This window comes from Schistocerca piceifrons, chromosome 7, assembly GCF_021461385.2.
Source record: "Schistocerca piceifrons isolate TAMUIC-IGC-003096 chromosome 7, iqSchPice1.1, whole genome shotgun sequence".
Classification (NCBI taxonomy): domain Eukaryota; kingdom Metazoa; phylum Arthropoda; class Insecta; order Orthoptera; family Acrididae; genus Schistocerca; species Schistocerca piceifrons.
In genome coordinates, this window is record NC_060144.1 from 535,939,501 (window position 1) to 535,966,195 (window position 26,695).

Consider the following 26,695-nt stretch of genomic DNA (forward strand, 5'->3'; position numbering starts at 1 on the left):
CGGCATAGGACCGTCGTTCCGTTTCATTGTCAGTTGCGAGTCGGATGGCGACTATGGCGCACAAGGTTTTCTGCGTTCTTGAGTTTGCGAAAAGTGAGTCACAAACACCAGCGCAGCGAGCATTTCGCACCAGATTCGGTGTTCGACCTCCAACTCACAAAAGCATTAGCCGTTGGTTTAAGCAATATAAAGAGACTGGGAGTGTGTGCAAAGGAAGAACCATAGGCCAACCGCGTATGTTAGAGGACGAAATTTACTTTGGAGAGCACTACATATGGCAAACATAAACCCTTCCTTGATTAAAATAATACAACCGATGTATAAAGATAACATTTGCCAAGTGGAAGTTGGTAATAAACTTTCACAGAAATTTAGAACAAGCAAAGGCATTTTACAGAGCTGTCCCATGTCACCATCATTATTTAAAACCTATATAGATATTAGCCTTAGAACATGGTCTCGTAAATGTAATAGTATGGGGTTAGAAATAAGAGATGGAGTCTATCTACATCATTTATTATTTGCTGATGATCAAGTAGTCGTAGCACATAATGGGGAGGATGCTAACTATATGTGCAATCAACTAGCAGTAGCATACAAAACTTGGGGTTTGAAGATTAAGTACCAAAAAACAGAATACTTGACTAATGATTCAGATGAGGTATACATTGAAGGAAAGAAAATCAATAGATAAACACTTTCTCTTATTTGGGATCCATTTTAGAAATCGAGGGAAAATCAGAGTCAGAAATCAATAAAAGAATTAGTAGCGGACGGAGGGTCATTGGGATGCTTAACTCAGTCTTATGGAGCAGGAATGTAATGAGCAGAACTAAAAAATTAATATACAAAGCCATATTAGAGAGTGTGGTTCTGTATGGAACGGAGACCTGGACAATTAACATGAAGCACATTAAAAAATTACAAGCTCTAGAGATGGACTTTTGGAGAAGATCGGCAAGAATCTCCAGGAAAGAAAAGATAAGGAACACCGAAGTAATAAGGAGAATGGAAATAAAAGAAAGAATATATGACGTAATGGATAGGAAGAAATTACGGTGGTACGGGCATGTACGACGAATGGAGAAAACCAGAACACCAAAATTGATACTGGAGTGGGAACCGGAGGGGAGAAGAAGGAGAGGACGACCTATGACCACCTGGCTCCAAAATGTACAGCACACAATGAGGAGAATGGGCGCAGAGGAAGAAGACACACAAGATCGAAACACCTGGAGGAATATTTTGAGAATATAGTTTAAGAACGTAGATTGTTTGCACTGTAATTTCCAAGTATATTATTATGTTGGAGATAAGCCTCTGTAATGAGGAAAAGCTCAAAATAATAAATAATAAAAGCGACTCGGAGTGTGTGCAAAGGAAGAAGCATAGGCCGACCGCGTATGTTAGAGGATGAAAGTTTTAAATTGATATCGAACACTACGAAAAAAAAATTTGAAACTTCCTCTTTTCATTTAGTATTTGTAGTTGAATAAATATGAAGTTTCGAAAATGGTTCCAGCGTTCAGAATAAACGTGAATATGATCATTCTGGAAATAGTGTTACTACTACACTACGTTTGAAGGGGAAGAGATTCAGTAGGCAACGAAAAGGATAGAAATTTGGCTGATTAGGCCATACAAAAATTCAACGACTTTTTGTTATGATTGCGTGCGTCTTAATGGAACTGCGAAAACTGTCTTTTAAGGTAAAAGGAACTGCGAAAATGTGTTTTAAAGAAAAGAGACCTCTAATGCAACATAGAAGTTAAAACAATAGCTGGTGAGACGCACGCAGAATCCCTCGAGCAATCTTACGGGGGTGTTATTGTCGGTGATTTGAGATCTAATATGTCCCGTTTTTGTGTACATGAGTTTTGTAATGTCGTTACGGATAGTGATTGCTTCGGACGTTGAATACCTCCCAGTAGCCGTCATCTTAATACACGTGCAAAGTATGAAATGAATCGACAAACTGAATTTCCATCACACACATCGAAAATGAAAAACCACCGTAATAGTTCGTTCACGACACACACAACACAGTAGAAATGATTAATGGAAGAAGATGAGAGAGACTAACCATATCCCAGAAAACAGTAGCGGTCCATGATGAAATCCTCATGTGAGTACACTATGTTATACGGTCCGCTCAGTAGAGATTTCCCTGGAAAGAGAAATAGATAAAAATGTCTATGTCTAGCTCCTCCACAAGAGTAAGGTAACTCAAAAACAAATGAGTTTGTTAAGTTCTAAGAGTAACACGTGTGTCCTGTTCTGCCAACCACGAAAAAAGGCTCTGCAGTTCTAGAAAACTAGCTTACATTTATGAAAGTATGAATTTGCCCTTACATACGCCTTCGTAGACCTTGTCTATCCTGTTTCCATTTCCTGTGGCTGACGCAACGCAGTTAAGGGGAAAGCTGAAAAAAAGAGAGCAATACTAGTAAGTTTAAATGTATATATCTCACTCATGTGCAATATACTGATATTGTCTGTGGTAAATTCTGAAATTATTGCTAGGGCGCAGCCTTCTCGTTGAAATTGGCTCCAACGTTTTCCGAAGTCCTTCCAGCCAGTGCTGCAAACAATTGGTGTTTTATTATATTTTATGTGATTCTTTATAACAGTTTATGAATTTAGAAACAGAATCAAGAATTACATCATCCCATATGTAGTTTTCAAGGTGTGGCAGCTTAAAATGGCACACTGCACCGAAACAGAAACCCGAATTTGCTCTCCGCAAATAATTCTCTAATCGTCAGAGCAGGACAGCAGGTTATGCCAATATCTGTCCTACCGCAAGTTCACAGAATCACTCGTAACAAGCCATACTGTACTTGTGCCACATACCTGGACGAACGGATAACGCTGTCCTACATGCAGGTTTGCTATCCTTCGAATTTCAGAACTGTGATCACTCCACCTCTGACTTTTAGATTCATTCTGTAATTCTAACATACATTGAGTTTTCGCCTGCTGCCTCTCTGAATGGTGAACTTAATGGCGTGTTTCAGTTTACTGATACACCATGTTTATCGGCTGTAAAACCTGTGAATTTCAAAAATATAGAAAAGTAGGCCCTATTTTGGTGATATATTTGCTGTGTAACATCATGGCTCCTGCATAACTGTGATTCACGTTCAGAATGCGTCTCAGCGTGAATTTATCTGTACAATCACCGGATCGAAGTACTTTCAATCGTTGTAAGATGCAGTCAAGTCGTTCGCAGTTTGATGCTTATTAAGAAAATCTAAAGTAATAAGGAAAGGAAAGTATTACAAGGTAAAGAACTTAAATCAACAAAACAAAAAACAACACAAGAATGAGGATACTGTATCAGAAAAATTTACAGTCGTCCTCGTTATTACAGCCATCATTCAATTGTTCGGTTGAAGATACAGACAGCTGCTTTAGAAGTGTTGCAAACATTGAAAATTCCGGTAAAGAGAACTGTGTCTCTCAAGACTGCACACAGTTCGATATATTTTTAGAAGCGTTTAGCAATCAACGGATGGAGTAGCCCTTATAGCAAATTATACTTCGTAAACTATAAGTGACAACCAGTCTCTGAAAAGAACTACTTATATTACCAACTGTCCCATAGGAACATAATGTCAAGAGCTGACAAACAAAAAACTTGTTAAATATCTATACGCCATGTCCTTGTGAACGGATTAACATTTTTATTATTTGGTGTTTAACTTGCAGTTAGCAGCATATTCTTTTTATATAAATTCTACTCATTGAGTGAGCAAGAAAATTAAACACACAGACCGAGACCTAATGGCAAATTAAAACTGTTAATACACAAGCAGGCAATACATGAAGCAGGCAAAAAGGGATACAAACGTCTCAAAAATGAGATCGACAGGAAGTGCAAAATGGCTAAGCAGGGATGGCTAGTGGACAAATGTAAGGATGTAGAGGCTTATCTCATCAGGGGTAAGATAGATACAGCCTACAGGAAAATTAAAAAGACCTTTGGAGAAAAGAGAACCACTTGTATGAATATCAAGAGCTGAAATGTAAACCCAGTTCTAATTAAAGAAGGGAAAACAGAAAGATGGAAGGAGTATATAGAGGGTATATACATGTACTTGAGGACAATATTATAGAAATTGAAGAGAATGTAAATGAAGGTGAAATGGGAGATATGATACTGCGTGAAGTGTTTGACAGAGCACTGAAAGACCTGAGCCGAAACAAGGCCACGGGAGTAGACAACATTCCATTAGAACTACTGACGGCCTTGGGAGAGCCAGTCCTGACAAAACTCTACCATCTGGTGAGGAAGATGTATGAGACAGGTGAAGTACCCTCAGACTTCAAGAAGAATATAATAATTCCAATCCCAAAGAAAGCAGGTGCTGACAGATGTGAAAATCACCGAACTATCAGTTTAATAAGTCACAGCTGCAAAATACTAACACGAATTCTTTACAGACGAATGGAGAAACTGGTAGAAGCTAACATCGGGGAAGATCAGTTTGGATTCCGTAGAAATATTGGAACAAGTGAGGCAATACTGACTCTTATCTTAGAAGAAAGATTAAGGAAAGGCAAACCTACGTTTCTAGCATTTGTAGACTTAGAGAAAGCTTCTGACAATGTTGACTGGAATACTCTCTTCCAAATTCCAAAGGTGGCAGGGGTAAAATACAGGGAGCGAAAGGCTATTTACAATTTGTACAGAAACCAGATGTCGGTTACAAGAGTCGAGGGGCATGAAAGGGAAACAGCGGTTGGGAAGGGAGTGAGACAGGGTTGTAGCCTCTCCCCAACGTTATTCAATCTGTATATTGAGCAAGCAGTAAAGGAAACAAAAGAAAAATTCGGAGTAGGTATTAAAATCCATGGATAAGAAATAAAAACTTTGAGGTTCACCGATGACATTGTAATTCTGTCAGAGACAGCAAAGGACTTGGAAGAGCAGTTGAATGGAATGGACAGTGTCTTGAAAGGAGGATATAAGATGAACATCAACAAAAGCAAAACGAGGATAATGGAATGTAGTCGAATTAAGTCGGGTGATGTTGAGGGAATTAGATTAGGAAATGAGACGCTTAAAGTAGTAAAGGAGTTTTGCTATTTGGGGAGCAAAATAACTGATGATGGTCGAAGTAGAGAAGATATAAATTTAGACTGGCAATGGCAAGGAAAGCGTTTCTGAAGAAGAGAAATTTGTTAACATCGAGTACAGATTTAAGTGTCAGGAAGTCGTTTCTGAAAGTATTTGTATGGAGTGTAGCCATGTATGGAAACATGGACAATAAATAGTTTGGACAGGAAGAGAATAGAGGCTTTCGAAATGTGGTGCTACAGAAGAATGCTGAAGATTAAATGGGTAGGTCACATAACTAATGAGGAGGTATTGAATAGAATTGGGGAGAAGATGAGTTTGTGGCACAACTTGACGAGGGAAGGGACCGGTTGGTAGGACATGTTCTGAGGCATCAAGGGATCACAAATTTAGCTTTGGAGGGCAGCGTGGCGGGTAAAAATCTTAGAGGGAGACCAAGAGATGAATACATTAAGCAGAATCAGAAGGATGTAGGTTGCAGTAGGTACTGGGAGATGAAGAAACCTGCACAGGGTAGGGTAGCATGTAGAGCTGCATCAAACCAGTCTCAGGACTGAAGACCACAACAACAACAACAACAACAACAACAATACACAAAAGTGTACTAACCCAAAGATTCTAGAAATTGTATGAACTGTTTTGATATTATCGCATTTATCAAGAAACAATAATATTTGGCCAATCCTTCTGGGTATATGTGTATTTCGGAAGTGTCTACAAAATCCTTTTTGTATTGGAATAGATTTTATTGCGATGAAGCACTAGGAGATCACTATCAACATGTGGTTGAATATCTCTTCTCTTACTTACTTTATTTACATTGGTACAGAATTCTGTTTCCGTTGCTGTCAGGGGAATGCATTATGTTAACTCAGTGAGGAATGTAGCCTTCTTAAGAAGATAAATAAATTATCACGTATTTATCGCTGTCCACTAGTATCTAGCCATTGTTACAACATGCCGAGCCTCACATAAAGCAGGTTATTCCAGTGACTTACAAAGGCACCTTGCTGAAGTTCCCGGTAAGGTTCATCTCGATCATGGTCTCCCCAGGCGACTGGACGTAAGTAACACAGCCCAGGTCAAACAGGCCGGGTACCTTGTACTGGTATTGCTGGTACCAGGGCTTCTCCTCCTGTGGATCCACGGCACAGCTTGTAAGTACAGTAATCACAGCATGTGATATGAACTATTCCAGCTTATAAGTTGGAGCGTTAATACACTGATCAACTGAAACTGTATAGGTTTTATGTTAAAGACTAAATTCTCTAACAGGTTCACGAGAACCGAATACGAGCTCAACGGACGAACGCAGGAAAGGATTTAACAACACACGTACAATTGAAATAGATATATAGCCAATACAACGTAGAAAATTGATGTATACGTTACACTGGGGCAGTCTAATGTGTCACGTGTATTAAAAATGTTATTTTCCTTTAGACATTGCTGTCAACTCAGGCAGTTCCTGACTTCAGGTTTTACTGACTCCTGTTACGGAAAAGATTGCAAAGAATGCGTTTTGTGTGACAATTTCTTCCAATTACTTTTTTACTGTCTTACATAAACTATGAATCTAATTTCCTTCTGTCATAAATACATTGAAAAATTGCTTGTAATATTGTTTAATCATAAAAGTATTGTGGGCTTGTATAATACCTTTCCTGTACTGCTACTAACTTACGGTAGTGATGTAGAATAACTCCGTGGAGGCATCTTGCAGTACACAGCCCACACTGTCAGAGGAAGCACCCTCCGCCAGCAAGGGCAGCACCAGGAGTAGCAGCGGAAACATCTGTCGGCAAAGACAACGCTCACTGTTTATCGAAATTAGTGGAATATAAGATATACAGGGTGACTGAAATGCCCCTACCTATGGGTATAACCAACCCACAAGGCCTTCAGAAACCATGTGCTACGTTTTCATATTCTCTCGCTCGATACATGCAAGCTTTTAGTCCCATGAAAAAGTTGAACAGGTCGCTTTTACAAAATTTAATGAACATAAATATTGTACTGGGATACGCACCCGCTGGAGGCCAGCGCTTTCGAGTTAAACAAGAAAAATGCTTTTGCACATCACTTGTGTACGTATTTCTTGAATAGTTCGAAAACTACAGCTTCTAGCAGATAAAATCGCAGTGCAAAATTTTCGTACAAAAAAGTCCTGTCTTTTTTTATACAGGACCCTAGTTTGCACGTAGCGAGCGAAAGAATATGAAAACTAGCACGTGGTATTTGAGGGCGTTGCACTTTACATAAGACACGTTAATAGGGGCACCTGAAATCTCCCTGTATACGTCGTCATTAGCGATTATTTATTACGTGACAAACATATCGTAGCTAACGAAAGTCACTTAACAAAAGAAGTTCTTCGTCGCTCCATCTAAACCATACACTAGAGTTGACGATAATTGGAATACCCAGAAACAACGTTTCGACAATATCCATACTGGAGGACGTGGATGACAGTGGACCCGCAACAAGTAATTAAGGCTAGAGGAAGAAGATCGAGACGGAATCAGAGTAGTGCCGTCTTATATGCGACAAGGGAACGCACTGCTAAATCAGTAACGAGCTAGAAAGTGAAACTGAGAAGACACAACAAGAGCCAGCATGCTAGTAAATGTCATTCACTACATCCTCAGCACGTGAGATTTCAGGTGGCGTATTGAGTCTGTGGATCCACTGGACACATGAGGGTTATCTGAGCGGGTTATTGGAACATCTCGTTCTTGTTCCTATTGCATTAAACATCTGTACTCGTCGTATGTAAGACGAATCGACAACGGAACTTTGCACTGGTTGTGGACCTGTCTGTGTCGACACTTCAACGGTGTCTTCTGGGGGGATGGACGGATGGCACGCAACTCATTCCATAGTCGTCCACTCTCCACAAACTAAAAACGCCACAGGCCGGTAAATGGCCTCAATAGCGTGGAGAGAGGCGATCTTTTGTGTTACAGAATTAGTCACACTTCACGGTGTCCTTGAAGGCATATGTCGCGGCTAATGAAAACCTGTTGGAGACCAACTCTAAACCTATATACCTCGCGTTTCACGAGCAGTAGACTTAAACTTAGGCCATTTGAGCAAGCCTCCGGCTTCGAATAAGATCTTAATTATCACTGAACCTTCGTAACCTGAACCCAGTGGGTGTGTAATGTTAGCACCTCTGGAGAAGAGGTTATGGTAGAGAACTGTGGCTGGATTAGGGATACAAATAAACTGAATTAATTTCATTGAACTGAAATAAATGCAGTCACTAAAGCTAAAAGCTGTCAAGGTGTAATGAGATGAAATTAAAGCACCGGCTATCATATAACCCTGGGTTTGGTGTGGGGCGGCTGTGGGGAGGGTGGACTGCTGTGTCGTGCTGTGGGGTTGTGAACCACTGAGGGCCATGGCGGGACGAAGCCTCTCCTTCATTTCTAGGTCCCCGGTTCAATACACAATACGCAATACACACAGGCAATCGCTCAGAAATTCTGACAATAAACAGACATCCAAGGTTTGAGTATTGGCTAGACACGATTTTCATTAGCTACGATATGTTCACTGTACTAGAGAGCAATGTTTTCTGAACACTCTTTGTTTATATCATTTCATACCAGAGTATATCATTCTAGCCACTTTCCGTGTCAGTGAACATGTCTCGATTGCCTTGTACTGAAGGCAGTCTGATCAGCAGAAATGAAATGATTACAGTTGGATTACTTTTTCTACCTTTATTACAACGGCAAAAAAAAAATGAAATGATCGTGTGGCTTTGTTGAGGGTGAGGACCCATTTGGGGAAGGTCGATCGCCGAGTTTCAAGTCTTATTTCAGTGACGCCACATTGAGCTACTTCCATGTCGGTGATGATGAGATGCTGATGAGGACAACACAACACTCAGTCCACGAGCGCAGAAAATCTCCAACCATACCGCTGCAGGGCAGGCAATAACGTAACTACTCAGCTAAGAATGCGGACTGATCAGCAAAGGTTCTACTTCATGAGATTGTGTCCACACACAGCGATTCCACACGTCCAGACAATGACCAGTCCACTTTATGAAGACTGTGCAAACCTACTTCCAAGAACAGCGTCTGCCACCTTCGTATTACGCTTATTCGCTTGACCTGTAGTCCACCGAATTTACCTGGGACGTTGCTGAATGACATCTTGTCCATCACTGTCCTCTGGCGACAACGTTGCTAATATGCTGTGCAGTAACAAAAGAAAATGGATGAATGTTGCAAGACTCCTTACTTGTGTCCATGTCTGACGTTTTTCATTTGCGATTTCCGTTCAGAGGGACTTGAACTCTGGCCGCTGATTGGAGCCTCAGGAAAAGAACTGGACACCTTTATTAGTTAATTCTTGTCGATTCCTGACTTCTATTTTCACCCTAGCCAAGTGTTTTCTCTGTTGATTTTTTATTTTACATTTTCGAACATTAACAAGAATAAACTTAAATCTGAAAAGCTAAAATCCTGGAATAAAAAGCCTCCCACTCTATCGAACATGAGTCAGAGACCAGTAAGTTTTACACTTAATTCAGGTTACATATTTTGACTCACGTGTTGGTTGGTTATCGTTCGTAATTATTGCAGTATCTGTTCAAAATTGTTCAAATGGCTCTGAGTACTATGGGACTTAACTTCTGTGGTCATCAGTGCCCTAGAACTTAGAACTACTTAAACCTAACTAACCTAAGGACATCACACACATCCATGCCAGAGGCAGGATTCGAACCTGCAGTATCTGTATTACTAAATGATTAACCGGCGGCAAACATCACTTGCGGGCTGCCTATCTAACGGCTTCCTGGGGCAACAAAAATTTATTGACCGAGTTAAAAGTTTTAAAATGCTGTTATAATCTCCGTATAAGGGGTATAATGTTGCATTAAATGGTTAACACAATGAGTCATGTATTAAAGCTATAAAATGGGAATAGGTCTTGAGTCGAGGTAACACACACGGTGCGTAAAATATCCAGACCACATTCATCCAATATTTGTATTATTAGAACTCTTGGCTACTTCTAACATACTTCATGTGTAGTTCAAACCTTCACGAAACTTTTTCTCGCTGACACTTCCTACAAAATGATGAAAGCAAAAAAGTTTTGCGTTTTCTACATTTTCGCCGCCCATGTTGTGAATTTGCAGCCTCAGGCATGACGTTTTATTTTTTTGCTTCTTTACCACTACTTTTACTGGCAACACATTTTGCGGATGATTTTCACGTATATCACGGAATGTATCTGACATTTTGTATCATTATGCGAGTTATTGTTCAGGAGATACGACAATTTATGTACAGGCATTCGATTCTTTTAATACTCGGGTGTGGGGTCTACAAGCTGCGTACTGTTCTTGCCAACCATAACTACCGCATGGTAAGTATAAACAAATTATTGGTGTTTACTGTTCTAGGTAACAGGTAACCTTCTCTGTATCTAACTAGTAATTAATTTCCAGTTTCCACGGAGGGCAGAGTAAATGCTATTATTTCAAAAATCAAAGGAATATATGTTTGGTTACATAGGTTGTTCGGTGTGGGATGTCGTTATGTGACAACCAGGGACTACATCTCCCTTCAATACGACTCTGTTAAAGTTTACTAGAATGAAATTTTCACTCTGTAGCGTAATGTGCGCTGATATGAAACATCCCTGGCAGATTGAAATAGTTTGCCGGACCGAGAACCCAGTTTCTGTGAAGTTTGGAAGGTAGGAGACGAGGTACTGGCGGAAGTAAAGGTGTGAGGACGGCTAGTCAGGCGTGCTTGGGTAGCTTGCATGGTAAAGCACATGTCCGCGAAAGGAAGAGGTCCCGAGTTCGAGTCTCCGTCCGGCTCACAGTTTTAATCTGTCAGGAACCTTCTGTTCAAGGTTCTCCGTGAGTGGTCTAGTATCAGAGGCACCTATTTACACTGTGAAGGCAGCATACAAAGTGATACTTAATTACTTCTCAATACGCAGAACCAGCTGCTAATGTGCTGAGCACACGACATGTGACACCTCTGGCAGCTTTCTTAGATTCGCACATGTGAAAGTCGAATACGAATGTGAGTCACACGGCACGTTAATTAATTTCACATTACAACGAGAAAATACATGTAATCAGATTTTCTTGTGTAATTGAAAATTAGTAAAACATATAGAGTTTGAGTGGTGAGCAATGTAGCTTTCATAATAAACGAATTTTTTATTCAAGATTAAAAAATCTCTTTATTGCACAGGAATTATGAGTCCATTTGCTTATATTTTCTTTCCCACCTACTTTTTATTCTAAAGTAGATCCTTGGCGATATCTATTTGAATACAGTTAGGACATTGTGTAGGGCATATTTCAGTGACTAACGTTCCGTCTGCTAATTCTGGATAGCATCCTCAGGGACTACAAACACGATGCTAGATGATTTTCAGGCTTTAAGAAACTCAATCAGCCGAGCTTAAACAGTACAGAAAAATTGAAATTTGACGTGTTGTTGGCTTTAGTGTTAAACGACGCAAATCTAACTTTTCTACAGTACAAGTTCCATAAAACAAGTCTGTGCTGCTTTGAGACCTTATGCTTCTCTGAGATCTTTGACAGCGGTCGTATCAGGCTACGACTCGACTGTCACGTAGTTAGAGTGAACATTTCGGTTTTCTGACCTTTTTTTAAGATAGCAAATCAACGGATTTCGTCTTTATAGCCTCAGATGAAGTTTCCAGTAAGACAAAATGTTTGACCGTGACACCTCCCATACACAACAGTTTTATACTAATAATACAGTAACCATCAAGGATGTAAACGACGACTGCGACAGCCTGAATATCATCTAGTACATCTTTCTTTCCGGCCAATTGCCAATTATATGTTTTGATGAAGCGACCAATAGTAGTTTACCACCAAAATAGAATTCCAGGGGACCTGATAACTTCTTATCATCACTCAGATGTCCTGATGAATGTCCTCAAATCATATCACCAAAACATTTGGAGAAAAAATGAATCAGACTGTTCAAGGCGCTCAAACATATTACCTTCTCGAATTTTTGCACTATATTGACTACCACTGAATTACAGTGTGGGTTCCTTCTATTGCCCAAGTACTTAGTAAGAACGTCACTGAGTAATTCCCGAGCCTCCATTCTGCTTCATCACTTTTGATTCAAATGTGAATTCGAGTACTGTTCTTACAATGTAATATCAACAAACATGCCCTATTTCGATCTTGTCCTTGGTATAGGAGGAATATTGTCGGAAAGTTACTTGAAACATTCTTCATCGTTCGTTAAGGCTTTCAAAATTGTTTAATTTGACCAGGTGTAACGGACAGAGACCGAGACAGAAGTTATGGTCGGATACACAAGGTTCTTAAACAATTGATTTTCTTTCAAGTCTTCCAAGATTTTCTTGCAGGCTATGTAGCTCAAAGCCAACGTTGATCATTGCTCTGCTCCTTCGTATATCCATTATGATTTGAAAATAAATAATACACTAATTAAAATGGCTAAAAATTAGTTTCTGAAGTACTCAGTGTTTACTGTTAAAGTGTTATTAGAAATTGCTCTTTTGTTATATTAGCATTCTGAAATCTAAAAGCCAAATTATGTCCATTTTCATTAAAAGTTCTATTCAGGCTTACACAGTATTTCAATCATCGTTCATCTAAGACACAGAGAATGAAAACTAAACACATCTAGTTGAAGTGCTAACTTTGAAAGCAATAAATAAAATTTTCCTTAATGTCTTGACACACTCGTCGTTACGTGGAACAATTAGGATTTTATACTATTTCTTTATAAATTTTAGGTCTGTTACTATTTATGAATTATTCTCGGGATATCAACCGAGTAACCTTAACAAGGTAAAATTTTGCTCATGTGCTGAGAAGAATTCTTCAGTGAAATTTGCGCAGAAATTGACAGTCGATTTATGATAAAGCATTTGGTTTTCCAGAGCTGAAAATGTTGCAATTAACTCACATCCATACATTATCAAGTAAGAATTAGACTCTGGGCAAGGACTGAGTTAATGTAAACAGATTCGTGAAAAATTTCGAATGTTCACGCTGTTGTCTTACGCATTATTCCTGTTTATTACTCGTCACTGTAATTAATTATTTTGATTTTCTTACTCTGGCTCAGTTCTAGGGACTACTACAAACAATTAGGTCAATGCAGTACAGACTGTCTGCGATCAGAAACTCATTTTTTGGTACAAGGAAAGACGATCAGAAGTGAAAGTTGCGTAAGAACTTGACGAAACAATGAATGTGAAGTAGGCGTTAGTGAACTGGCCTTGTCTCTGCATAATCGCTGCTGATGAAGCGTTGAAAACCAATGCATAATCGATTGTGATGTGTCCACAACGGGTTTGTTCATATGAGATTGCCTAAAGTCTTTGGCGTATCAATACCAGTAGAAACAAGAGAGGAACAGGTTAACTGAGTTCTGACAGCACCCCTCATTACATTGTGTGTAACAGGAATATTACAGAGAGTGCGGAAATATTTTATGCGTTATTATAATGTATGCACTGAGAGTTGAAGTCGTCACTTTCAGCAGTTCCCATGATGTTAAGGTGATTCTATAAGAAGTAAGTTGTTCATATCTATAAAAAAATAAATATTCTCTTCCGACCACTAGTACCTCATGTCGCGGTACTCCTGTACCATAGCTGTCATTTGTATCCTGAAAGGATTTTACTGATTACTTTTCGAACATAGTTGTCAACTATATCCCATGATGCTTTTCTGAGACACAGCACATTGTCTGCGTTGGCCATATTCTGACAGTTAAATTCGATCGGTTTGAAAGCATGCTCTATGAGTGAATCATTATTTGAGGAGAAAGTTTGTTATACAGTCGTAGAGGTAGTTACCATAGCGAAGTTGAATGAAGTTTAAAGCGGATACGTCTGTTTCCTTTGTTTATACATGATGACACCGGGATGATGTTACAAACTTTTAGGGATGATGGAGGAAGATAAATGTATCAATCTGAGGTTAGGGCTCCTAGTCTGCAAACATGTAAAGGCAATGCTGGTGCTAACACTGGCGGAAACGAAAATTTCAGAGGTGGTAGTATGAACCAAAACAAGAAAATAATGTCGGGGGAAGAAGGACTCTAAAGTACATACCGTAAGGGCTATGATCGGTTGTTCATTTTCGACACAATGAAATACATATCTTCTGTTGAAAAAGTGCTCTTAAGACATGCATTTTGAAGCCCATTTTTAAAGGACTTCCTTGTTTTGGCCCATACTACGTCCTCTAAATAAGAAAACCAATGAGCTTGCAGTAGAAGAAATGTGCCTCAGAGTATCGAAGATAAACACGTGCTCTCAGCTCTTGAGATATGAATTTTAGAGCCCATATTTACTACACAATTATTTTCTTGTTTTGGCCCTGACTACCATATCTCTTTCTTGCCACCCTACAATCTTAGCAACAACAGCGCTGTTACATGTATTTCACAGTCAGAGGTAACGGAACAAGCTTTGGTTATAGCTTTCTATTCGGCCGTTCCTTCACACTGATAGCTCCCTGTTGGTTATCCGTCTTGGACTGACTGCAATTTAATGAAAAAGGATTACACCAGACGCATTTCGCTTTTATTTATAAAGTATCTTCCGTGGTTATTCGTGAGTCGTGCTTGGGTAGCTCAGTTGGTAGAGCACTTGCCCGCGAAAAGCAAAGGTCCCGAGTTCGAGTCTCGTTCCGGGACACAGTTTTGAACTGCCAGGAAGTTTCATATCAACGCAAACTCCTCTGCAGAGTGAAAATCTCATTCTGGACCCTGGCATTATTTTAGTAAGACTACGAATATGTAGTGAACAGAATAACGCTTAGAGGAGACATTTCCAAAGCCTTGTGCCAGTAACGCACAGCGAATGACTACCTGTTCTATTACATTGGAACATGAAACTGTCTTCGGTTCTATGTTAAAGGGCTCAGTTACATGTTGCGTAAACGAATGTGTGTTTCGAATGAATGCAGTTCCAGAATTCAATATTTTATTCACAAACGTTCTTATGTGTATTAAAACTTACTAAGCCTCCCTTTATCCAGACTTAGGCCGAAAAACCCTCTGGTACGGTTCATCTACATCTACATCATACGCCGCAAGCCACATAATCGTGTGTGGTGGAGGGTACTTTTGCTACCAGTATCTGATCCCTGCAACCCTGTTCCAATAGCGAATACTGCGTGGGAAGAATGATTGTCTGTAAGCTTCTGTATTGGCTCTAATGTCTCGAATTATCATGGTCAATACGCGATGTGCTTGTGGGGGGAAGTAATATGTTATCCGACTCCTCCTGACAAGTGCTGTCCCAAAATGTCAATAGTGACTCTCCGTGATGCACAACGTCTTTATTGTAAAGTCTGCCAGTGGAGTTTGTTTAGCATCCGCGTAACGTTCTCTTGCTAAACGATTCCGTGACGAAACGCACCGTTCTTCGTTGGATCTGCTCTATCTCCTCTATCAGTCCTACATGATAGGGATCCCAGATAGATGAACAATATTCAAGAACTTGGCGAACAAGCGCCTTATAAGCCACGTCTTTCGTGGGCGAGTTACATTTCCTTAACATTCTTCCGATAAAACTGAGTCTGGTGTCTGCTTTTTCCAGGAGCTGCTTTATATGGTCATTCCACTTATGGTCGCTCTGGATAGACAAGCCTAGATATTCTACGGTAGACGCTGTGTCCAGCTGTTTGTCATCAAAGTGTAACTGTACAGTAGTGGATTTCTATTCCTCTGTATACGCAATATGTTAATTTATTTACGTTCAGGGTCAACTGCCAGAGCCTGCACCATTCATCGATTCTCTGCAAGTCTTTCTGCAAATTCATACTATCTTCAGGCGTTGCTACTTCGATATAGACAACTGCATCATCTGCGAACAGCCTGCCTGAAAGAGCATTCGACGCTTTCTACTAGATCATTTAAACGGGGTGGTCCATTGATAGTGACCGGGCCAAATATCACACGAAATAAGCATCAAACGAAAAAACTATAAAGAACGAAACTCGTCTAGCTTGAACGGGGAAACCAGATGGCGCTATGGTTGGCCCGCTAGATGGCGCTGCCATAGGTCAAACGGATATCAACTGCGTTTTCTTAGGTAGGAAAGCCCATTTTTAATTACATATTCGTGTAGTACGTAAGGAAATATGAATGTTTTAGTTGGACCATTTTTTCCGCTTTGTGATAGATGGCGCTGTATTAGTCACAAACGTATAACTACGTGCGGACGGTATTTGCTTCGAGATACATTACCCGTGTTAAAATGGACCGTTTACCAATTGCGGAAAAGGTCGATATCGTGTTGATGTATGGCTACTGTGACCAAAATGTCCAATGGGCGTGTACTATGTATGCTGCTCAGTAACGTGCACGACATCATCAAAGCGTCGGGATCGTTCGCCGGATAGTTGCGTTATTTAAGGAAACAGGAAGTATCCAGCCACATGTGAAACGTCAACCACGACCTGCAACAAATGATGATGCCCAAGCAGGTGTTTCAGCTGCTGTCGCGTCTAATCCGCACGTCAGTAGCAGACAAACCGTGCGAGAATCGGGAATGTCAAAAACGACGGTGTTGAGAATGCTGCATCAACATCGATTGGACCCGTACCATATTTCTATGCAACTGGAACTGCATGGCGACGACATAAACGTCGTGTACATTTCTACTACTGGGCACAAGAGAAATTACGGGACGATGGCAGATTTTTTGGCACGCGTTCTACGAAGCGCCATACACCAACAGCGGTAACGTAACCGGCATAATATGCACTACTGGGCAACAGAAAATCCACGATGGCTGAGACAAGTGGAACATAGCGACCTTGGCGGGTTAATGTATGGTGCCGCATTATGGGAGGAAGGATAATTGGCCCCCATTTTATCGATGGCAATCTAAATGGTGCAAAGTACCTGATTTGATACCTAATGTTCTACCGACGTTACTACAAGATGTTTCACTGCATGACAGAATGGCGATGTACTCGCGTGCGGTTGAAGCGATATTGAATAACATATTTCATGACAGGTGGGTTGGTCGGTGGATTGGTCGTCGAAGCACCATACCATGGCCCGCACGTTCACCGGATCTGACGTCCCCGGATTTCTTTTTGTGGGGAAAGTTGATCGATATTTGCTATCGTGATCCACAGTCAACGCCTGACAACATGTGTCAGCGCATTGTCAATGCATGTGGGAACATTACGGAAGGCGAACTACTCGCTGTTGAGAGGAATGTCGTTACACGTATTGCCAAGTGCATTGAGGTTGACGGACATCATTTTCAGCATTTTTTGCAATAAGGTGGTATTTACAGGTAATAGTATCCGTTTTCAGAAATTATAAGTTCACAAAGGTACAGTAGTGCACAAAAGTATCCGAACGACCTGAATTGCATTTCGCCTGATTAGCATGCAACCCACATAACGCAACTGTCTAGCAGGTCCTCTAATCGCTCCTTGGTACAGTCGTTTGACTATTGAAAATGGTTCCAACAAGTCACCACTAGAAAACACTGCTCTGTATCGCAATAACCCTAGATGTAAAGTAATAGTACGATACTACAAGTAACAGGCAACACCTTATCACAGATAAGACTGTCCTTAAGGCTTGTAAGCATACATTTATTACAATAAATGACATACCTGAAATGTCACCACTCTCATTATTACGTCAGATAGGTAATGCACGTAGTAAGTTCGTCGTAATCATGATTTCTTCTTCAAAATAACAAAACATACTTATTATTTAACACAAAATGACATTAAAAATTTAAGTTATTCACGAGCAGCTAGTTGAGAATATGTATGAACTTCAAATAACACTACGAACCGTCTCGTTCTGCATATGGATTCAAACCCAGGTCATGCAGACTAAGCAAAGATTTCGTGACTAACGGAAACTAACAGTCATTCCTGATTCGGTATACAGAGAGTGATATACCTCGATTTTAGACAGTATCGGTTAACAAATATCAACTTTAAATTACATAACGCAAACATTTTTAACTGACTTCGAACCCAGAACCTAATCGGATAGATATCGAAGCACAATCAACTGTGACATATCGCATTTTCTCGGTCGGAGCTAGATGTTTTAACTGAAATGACGAGACGAAACATTAATTTTTTTCTTCCCGGGGCTCCAACCCGACACCTGTCGCTGTTTTATTCTAGAGAAAACGAACGTCAAATATGGGTTTGTTGCACCAGCGACATGTGAGCATGTTTGAACTAGAAATAATATGACGAAGAGTTCAGTGCTGACTGGGAATAGAGCCCCACATATTTCGTTGTTGACTACACACAAAGATGCGTCTGCTACCGAATTTTACTGCACCAGCAGCTGGGAATAACATCTTGAACTTACAGTGATCTTGCAAATAGTTCTACGTTTCACTGGGAGTCAAAAACGTCAAATATCGTTAGTGTTGACAACGAATGAAAATACATTAAAAATCGAAATTATTATCCACCAGCAGATAGGCGTTCTCATGCTAGATCTTGATAATACACAATGAAATCTTTAGTGCCGGGACAGGATTATAACCCATTCACGCGCAATGTGTGGAGATGTTGAGGAATCTGCAGTTTTGAACAAACAACAAATTGTAGCCGAGCTGTATATGTCACGAAGGGAACAAATTCCGCGTTAAGGGTGGTCTGATTTGCATTCCCAGTTCAGAAGCAATTTTATCGACATACAGAAGCTCAGATAAAAGATGGAATAAGTGTCCTGTGAGCCTACATAGCGTTTGTTTCGTCACTAGAAGTAAATGACTAGTATAAGAAAGATTACTGCCGATAGACATTCTACATGTCCCCACTCCAGACTTTATTGTGGCTCAACCTAACGTCTACTTGGTAGAGAAGGAATATCTCCCTATCTAAAATCTCTAACCGAAGTTGGAATCGAACACACACCATATATAAATGAACCTCTCATCAGCCCAACAGACCACCAAATCCTCTTCAGAGTGGCTCATTTTTCTATCATTACGCCGTTGTGCCACACTGGCTGAGAATTCTGACACACAGGCTACCTTTATCAATTTGCAGCATGTTCAGTAAATTCATTTACTTGGTTGACCGCATCACCATGAACTAGCTGCCTTGGCTAGCCAGTGCATACATTCAACTTTATTTTGTAATCACCAAAATAAAATCACATAACTGTCACCAACACAGAACTGCCAACAGTGTAGGATGCAGAAATTAAAATAGGAAGTGTTCCTTTCCACTTGAGGTACTCTATTGGGCTATCTGTTTGTTGAAAATGTCGTGCAGTGGAAAAGGAAAGGTATAACTGTTGCCTCTCATAAGAATTGACCTGGCCATATGCATTATCCCACAGCTCTGTGGAATGCAGAAGTTCTGGAGGATTTGTTGTTGACTTCTGGAGCTGTTACAGCTATGTGTCGGCTATTAATGTAATGGTAAATATCGCCCTCGGTAGATAAGATGTCGCGGGTTCGAGTACATTCACTGCTACATTTCTTCTTTTTAAACGCAATTCTGCTGTCTACTAAAGTTATCAATCAAATGGAACTTGTAACATAATTCCCTTCACTTCTCAACCGAAAATAGTCGTATGTTGAAAAAGGGCTAACTTCTGCGACATTTTGTTCATTTCAGGTTTAACAGACTGCCAGATAGTAGGTGCATCTCGAAACTTTGGAATTATGTGTGGGTAAAGCGCATCGTGCCAAAATACGTCGGAAAAGTATTTTCTACATTAGCTGTCGTCTGGTAGTGGCGTTTTATTCTTCTTCAGAGAATTCGCATATATCGTTGATGATTAATTTCTCTCTCACGTTTACTGTTGTTTTAACAACACTATAGGAAACCTTACGAAAATTGTGAGCTGTCTTATAAGAAATGTAATAAAACTAAACACAATAACCTTATGTCGAAAGTCTGTTTCAATAAAACTGAGTATCTGTACACAAGCGTGCCTCTATCGTCACGAATTGGTAAAATAGTACTCACTTATATTTTGTTTGGGTCTGTGTTTAATTGCTATGCTGTGTCATACTCAAGAGGTATGCAAATGTGGCATTTCATAAATAAGGTTATGTATTCCTAGAAACCCAAAATTTGCTTGATAGCAGCAGAAAGAGGCGTTACCTGTTGTGCAGCATTGTAAGTTTTTCACCATGGTCCGAAAGTATTTTCTTGATATTTCCTTAGCCATGTTTGATCTGACTGCTTGTAGCTCTTTAACAGAAGGGATAAAAACGCTACACTCAGTGCGACTGGAACTGCAAACCATAACAGACGTTGTTTCATAGCTCAGCACGTTACCACGGAGCTGGCGAAGAAGTATGTGGCTTAGTTTCCTCTTACGAGACCAATAGTGGATAGAACTTGTAAACCGCTATTTGAAAGACAAGATTAGTTGCGATTTCCACGTGCAACGACTTTCCTGGGCTGAAAACCGTAAATTTACAATCTTTTGTTACACCTCAAGCGATAATAACTCAGATTATTCAATGGAAATGACAGGTAAAATCAAGTGAACTTGGAGACTTAATTCCGTGCATACAATGAAGTAACTCGTCGATCACAGAGTTGCCAAACATACATTGCCTTGTTGCCAAATCTCAGTTACAATACCACCAGGAAGAAGACGAACCGATGTGATCCTACAGCGGGCTGGGAAGTGACCATAGCTGGTGTCTCCAAGTCGCGGCTGCAATGTCTTGGAATACCTAATGCGTCTGATTGGCACTTCTGTATCTATGTTTAGGGACTGGAGCGTAGTTGCTGATAATACTCAGAACTGGCTGCAAACTAAGCATCATAAATCAGTACTTCCAGAGAGAGAGAGATAAAAATCAAAAAGAATGAGAGAGAGAGAGAGTAAAAAATTGTAAAGAAATTGAATCATGATGTGTAAAGAAATCATTGATTAATGTGACACATTCCACATTATTACGAAATATCGTATTCATGATCTATGAAACAAGAATTAACCTAATGTAATCTAAACTAATCATATCATATTGATGACTAGCCATGAAGAGTCATGAATTACCGAAATTTTTGCTAATACCAGTAACCAAATCTAGACTTGAAAAAAAGGACGACAGTTTTTTTAATAAATCGGGACTTCTTTCAAGACGCTTTCGTCCCTGTTAACTAACCACGAAAGATGTCTGATATACCTCTATTCTGAAGTAACAAAGTGTGCATGTATTTAAAGATGAAGCGCATGATGTGAAGTTCTGAGACGGAGATACGAATCCAACACGTAATCGGATTATTAACAAACTAAAATCAAATGTTTCGTATCAGTTTTTCTTACCAGCTGCTAGGTGTTTGAATCTAAAATAAAGGATATAAACTTTTGTGCCTAAGCGACAATCGAACTGCACACCTACCGTGCATCCACGAATATAGCTTAGGTATCAGTTGCTTATTCACCAGTAGTAATATGTGTGCGTGTTTGACCAGAAATAACGACACCTATTGCGATTGTTGGCAACACATGAAAAGACATTAAAAATGTACCTTAATTTTCACTAACAGGTCGGTGTGCACGTGATAGGGCTTGAAATAGAATTATGAATATTTTTGTACTGGATCAGGATTCGGACCCACATACTTATCTTTGGAGGAGACCTAGAGAAGATTGCACTCCTGAGAAAAGGAACGAAATGATTGAACTATACTGTTCCGAGAGATTCAGATCCTCGAAACAGGAGATACGAATTTGAATCACAGTCCAGCACCAAATTTTTCAACGTCTCTAATTCAATCAAGTACAAGTAAAGTAAGAGCCCTGTTTCTTTAAATGGCTATCGGTTCATCAAATAAAATAAAATTTTCTAATGTAAATAAGTTTACTTGATACTATATTTCTGTTTACCATGACTTCCGCTATGTCATTTCCCAACGTAAACCGTCTCTGCCCAGTTGGTAATGAAGGAAAGTGATGTTTAATGCGGATTCCGGATTATAACCCCTTTCTCTTGATGTTACCAGGGGTAAAGTAAATCTGTTTATGCCTCTTAAAAGTAAATGCCTGAACCCACGCATTGCACCTGTGATAGTTCGTTTCGCAAGACCATTGTGGCCACATTTCCCAACCCCAGGAGTGTGCTGTAACAGATGATGTGCTTAGCTTACAAAATTAGTCAGGCTGGAAAAACGCGAGTCTATTAGATGGTTAAGTATAAGCAAGCTTCTGAAGCGGAGATTATGCTATTCTTATGTCAGCAGGATGTAAAGACTCTTCTAGGCATCATAGGCTCGAAGTGAAGCCATTTTGAAATTTTCACAAATTCAGCAAATTTCTTAGTTCGAGAAAATCCACTGGGAAGTGTGAAATTACCGGATAATTCGATTATTACCGTCATTATTACTATCATTTTCTTCATACCGCTGCTGGAACACTGTACGTGAAGATCATGTGATGCCTTTTGGTCACTATAGACGTAGTTTCCCAAGAACTTCTTCTGGGAAGTGCCGCAGTCTACAATGTTGCCAGATCGGGCATATTGCCGGACATAGGATTGTGAGAGGAGCACGACTGTATTGCCCACCTTGCGTGAACGACACTGCGGTCAATTTTTTGCTCTAAGACTGTATCTACAACACATATTGCACGCTGAAGACCCAGAAGAATTAAAAAACAAAAGTAGTTTATGAGAGCAGCGTTAACTATAGCGTTAGAAGTATTCACAGTATTGTATACGTGTGTGTAAACGCCTTCCGATGCCCACTCAAGGAAGACAAGGATACACAGTCTAGCTTCAATATTATAAATTCGCTTCAGTTTGGGGATGAACTCAGACTTAGGTTGATAATCATTTACAATATTTAGCAGTACTGTACCCATATGTGTTAAACTCGTTTTCAACCAACGATTCCCACAGCTACAGGAACACTACTTGTGATACCTCATAGACAAAATACTTACGCAGTGCAATCAGACGCAAAGATCAATCTGACACAAACTGTGGGAGGTTTTTTTTACAACCTTCGTACCTGGATAATGAGGTTTCTCCTATTTGAGATGTCTGTGAACATTGCTGATTGAGACGATTTAAGACGAAACTAAATTCCTTCACCTACGCCAATGTTTACAGAAATCGTCTTAACGGCACTAAATCGTGGTTTGTGAATCGTTTACCGGCCGTACTCTGCCGCATTCCGCTGGCTGGAGGGCGAAAAGCTTCCTTACAAATTTCACAGAAGGAAAAGAGGGACGAAATGTCCACCACTGGAAGGTCATGTTGTTTTATTTAAATGATTACAAAATCAGGTAAAACGAACAGTCAGATTGACAGTATAAGCACATTACTGTTGTCAGTACGATGTTGCACTGCCCAGGGCCTGTAATGACAAAGGGCTCGTTTAGATCAGGCATATTGTATACAGAAGTGGAAGAGAGAACATCACTAAATTCTAATTCGTATGCATTGCATACACACAGAAATTACTGTTAGAGTGTACTTATGGAGCCCAATGAGTGAATTGCGTAATTCCCGGTTAGAAAGAGCACTGGCAAACAGTCTTCGCTACATTAGGTTACTTAATCTGGTGTCACTCGGAGCTAGAATTTATGGTCAGCGACTAAGTGTAAGGTCAATGAGTCGGATGCGAGTTTTGCAACTGTGAAATACTTTCCTACATTATAGAAGCGAATATTAAATTTGAACTAATATTGCGAAAATTATGTACTTGGATACTTAGAATGAAAATATTTCAGTTTATTGCAAAGGAAAACAATTGATTTTCTAAAACATTGTCTGTCATACACAACTTGAAACAGGTCATGTCGACCAAATCATATGGAAGAACTGACAGCGACGTATATCGGAAGGCAGTAAGATCTCTTGCCTTTTGGTTTGGCAGTACTCGATAGCTATTTATAGGCGCAAGTAAATGAAGAAAGGCAGCGCGTTTTTGTCATCAATTAATGTCTTCATCAATTACTTTAGTTTTAATGTAATCTACGAGTAATTACTGCTGTTTGATATTAACACAACAAGTATTCCATAGACAGGGAAAGAACCGTGTTGGGTTCGTATCTCTATCACAGAACTTCACATCATGCACTTCATCTTTAAATGCATGCACACTTTGTTACTTCAGAATAGAGGTATATCAGACATCTTTCGTGGTTAATTAACAGGGACGAAAGGGTCTTGACAAAAGTCCCGGTTTATTACAAAAATTGTCGTCTTTTATTTTCAAGTTTAGATTTGTTTACTGCTATTGGAAAAAACTTCGGTAATTCATGACTCTTCATGGCTAGTCATCAATATGATACGATTAGATTAGATTACATTAGATTAATTCTTGTTTAATAGATCATGAATACGATATTTCGTAATAATGTGGAATGTATCATTTTAATGAATGATTTTTTTTACATACCACGATCAATTTTTTTACAATTTTTTACACTCTCTCCCTCTCTCTCTCTCTGTCACACACACACACATATTTTTGTTTGTTTGTTGTGCTCGACTATCGGTGAGGAACGAAAACATCTGTGAATGAATTTCTTATTTTTGAGTACACTTACGAAAGAAATACAAAAGCAACTATAAGAGTTACTGATTTATGATGCTTAGTTTGCAGTCAATTCTGAGTATTATTAGCAACTACGCTCCAGTCCCTAAACATAGATCCAGAAATGCCAATCAGACGCATTACGTATTCCAAGACATTGCAGCCGCGACTTGGAGACACTAGCTATGGTCACTTCCCAGCCCGCTGCAGGATCACATCGGTTCGTCTCTTTCCTGGTGGTATTGTAACTGAGATTTGGCAACAAGGCAATGTATGTTTGGCAACTCTGTAATCGACGAGTTACTTCATGGTGGGCACGGAATTAAGTCTCAAAGTTCACTTGATTTTACCTGTCATTTCCATTGAATAATCTGAATTATTATCGCTTGAGGTGTAACAAAAGATTGTGAATTTACAGTTTTCAGCCCAGGAAAGTCGTTGCACGTGGAAATCGCAACTAATCTTGTCCTTCAAATAGCGGTTTACAAGTTCTAGCCACTATTGGTCTCGTAAGAGGAAACTAAGCCACGTGCTTCTTCGCCAGCTCTGTGGTAACGTGCTGAGCTATGAAACAGCGTCTGTTATGGTTCGCAGTTCCAGTCGCACTGAGTGTAGCGTTTTTATCCCTTCTGTGAAAGAGCTACAAGCAGTCAGCTCTAACATGGCTAAGGAAATATCAAGAAAATACTTTCGGATCATGGTGAAAAACTCACAATGCTGCACAACAGGTAACTGCTCTTTCCGCTGCTGACAAGCAAATTTTGGGTTTTTAGGAATAGATAACTTTATTTATGAAATTCCACATTTGCATACCTCTTGAGTTTGACACCGCATACCAATTAAACACAGACCCAATCAAAATCTAAGTGAGTAGTATTTTACCAATTCGTGTCGATAGAGGCACGCTTGTGTACAGATACTCAGTTTTATCGAAACAGACTTTCGACATATATTATATTTCTTATAATACACCTCACAATTTTCGTAAGGTTTCCTTTAGTGTTGTTAAAACAATAGTAAACATGAGAGAGAAATTAATCATCAACGATATATGCGAATTCTCTGATGTTATCTATAACAGTCTGAAAACGCACATGCACTTTATTGATTACATGCATGTAGAAAACTTGTTCTGAGTTAAAGCTCTGAAACAAGGTTTGAAGGAGAATAAAACGCCACTACCAGACGACAGCTAGTGTAGAAAATACTTTTCCGACGTATTTTGGCACGATGTGCTCTACCCACACATAATACAAACGTTTCCAGATGCACATACTGTCTGGCTGTCTGTTAAACCTGAAATGAACAAAATGTCGCAGAAGTTAGCCCTTTTTCCACATACTACTATTTTCGGTTGAGAAGTGAAGGGAATTATGTTACAAGTTCCATTTGATTGATAACTTTAGTAGACAGCAGAATTGCGTTTTTTTTTTAAAAAAAGCAGTGAATGTACTCGAACTTGCGACATCTTATCTACCGAGCGCGATATTTACCATTACACTACTAGCCGACACATAGCTGTAACAGCTCCAGAAGTGCACAACAAATCCTCCAGAACTTCTGCATTCCACAGCGCTGTGGGATAATTCATATGGCCAGGTCAATACTTATGAGAGGCAACAGTTATACCTTTTCTTTTGCACTCCACGACGTTTTCAACAAACAGACAGTGCAATAGTGTAGCTCAAGTGGAAAGGAAAACTTCCTATTTAAATTTCTGCATCTTACACTGTTGGCAGTTCTGTGTTGGTGGCAGTTATGTGATTTTATTTTGGTGATTACAAAATAAAGTTGAATGTATGCACTGGCTAGCTGAGGCAGCTAGTTCTTGGTGATTCAGTCAACCAAGTAAATGAATTTACTGAACATGCTGCAAATTGATACACGTAGCCTTAGTGTCAGAATTCTCAGCCAGTGTGGCACAACGGCGTTATGATAGAAAAATAAGCCACTCCGAACTGGATTTGGTGGTCTGTTGGGCTGATGAGAGGTTCATATATCTACATTGTGGGTTCGATTCTAACTTCTGGCTGTGAATTTAGATAGGGAGGGACAGATTCCATTCTTTTCTGGCT

At 39.7% G+C, this 26,695-nt stretch overlaps 1 protein-coding gene across 1 annotated transcript in view; it reads right to left on the reverse strand.

Moving 5' to 3' along the window:
* Positions 1-26,695, reverse strand: part of LOC124805291 — a 159,573-nt gene that overhangs the window by 1,433 nt on the left and 131,445 nt on the right. Inside the window, exons 2-5 of the mRNA XM_047265802.1 lie at positions 6,768-6,878; positions 6,082-6,218; positions 2,353-2,423; positions 2,084-2,167 (exon numbers count right to left, since the gene is read on the reverse strand). Of these exons, the coding sequence (XP_047121758.1) occupies positions 2,084-2,167; positions 2,353-2,423; positions 6,082-6,218; positions 6,768-6,878 (403 nt within the window). The remainder of the gene's footprint in view (positions 1-2,083; positions 2,168-2,352; positions 2,424-6,081; positions 6,219-6,767; positions 6,879-26,695) is intronic.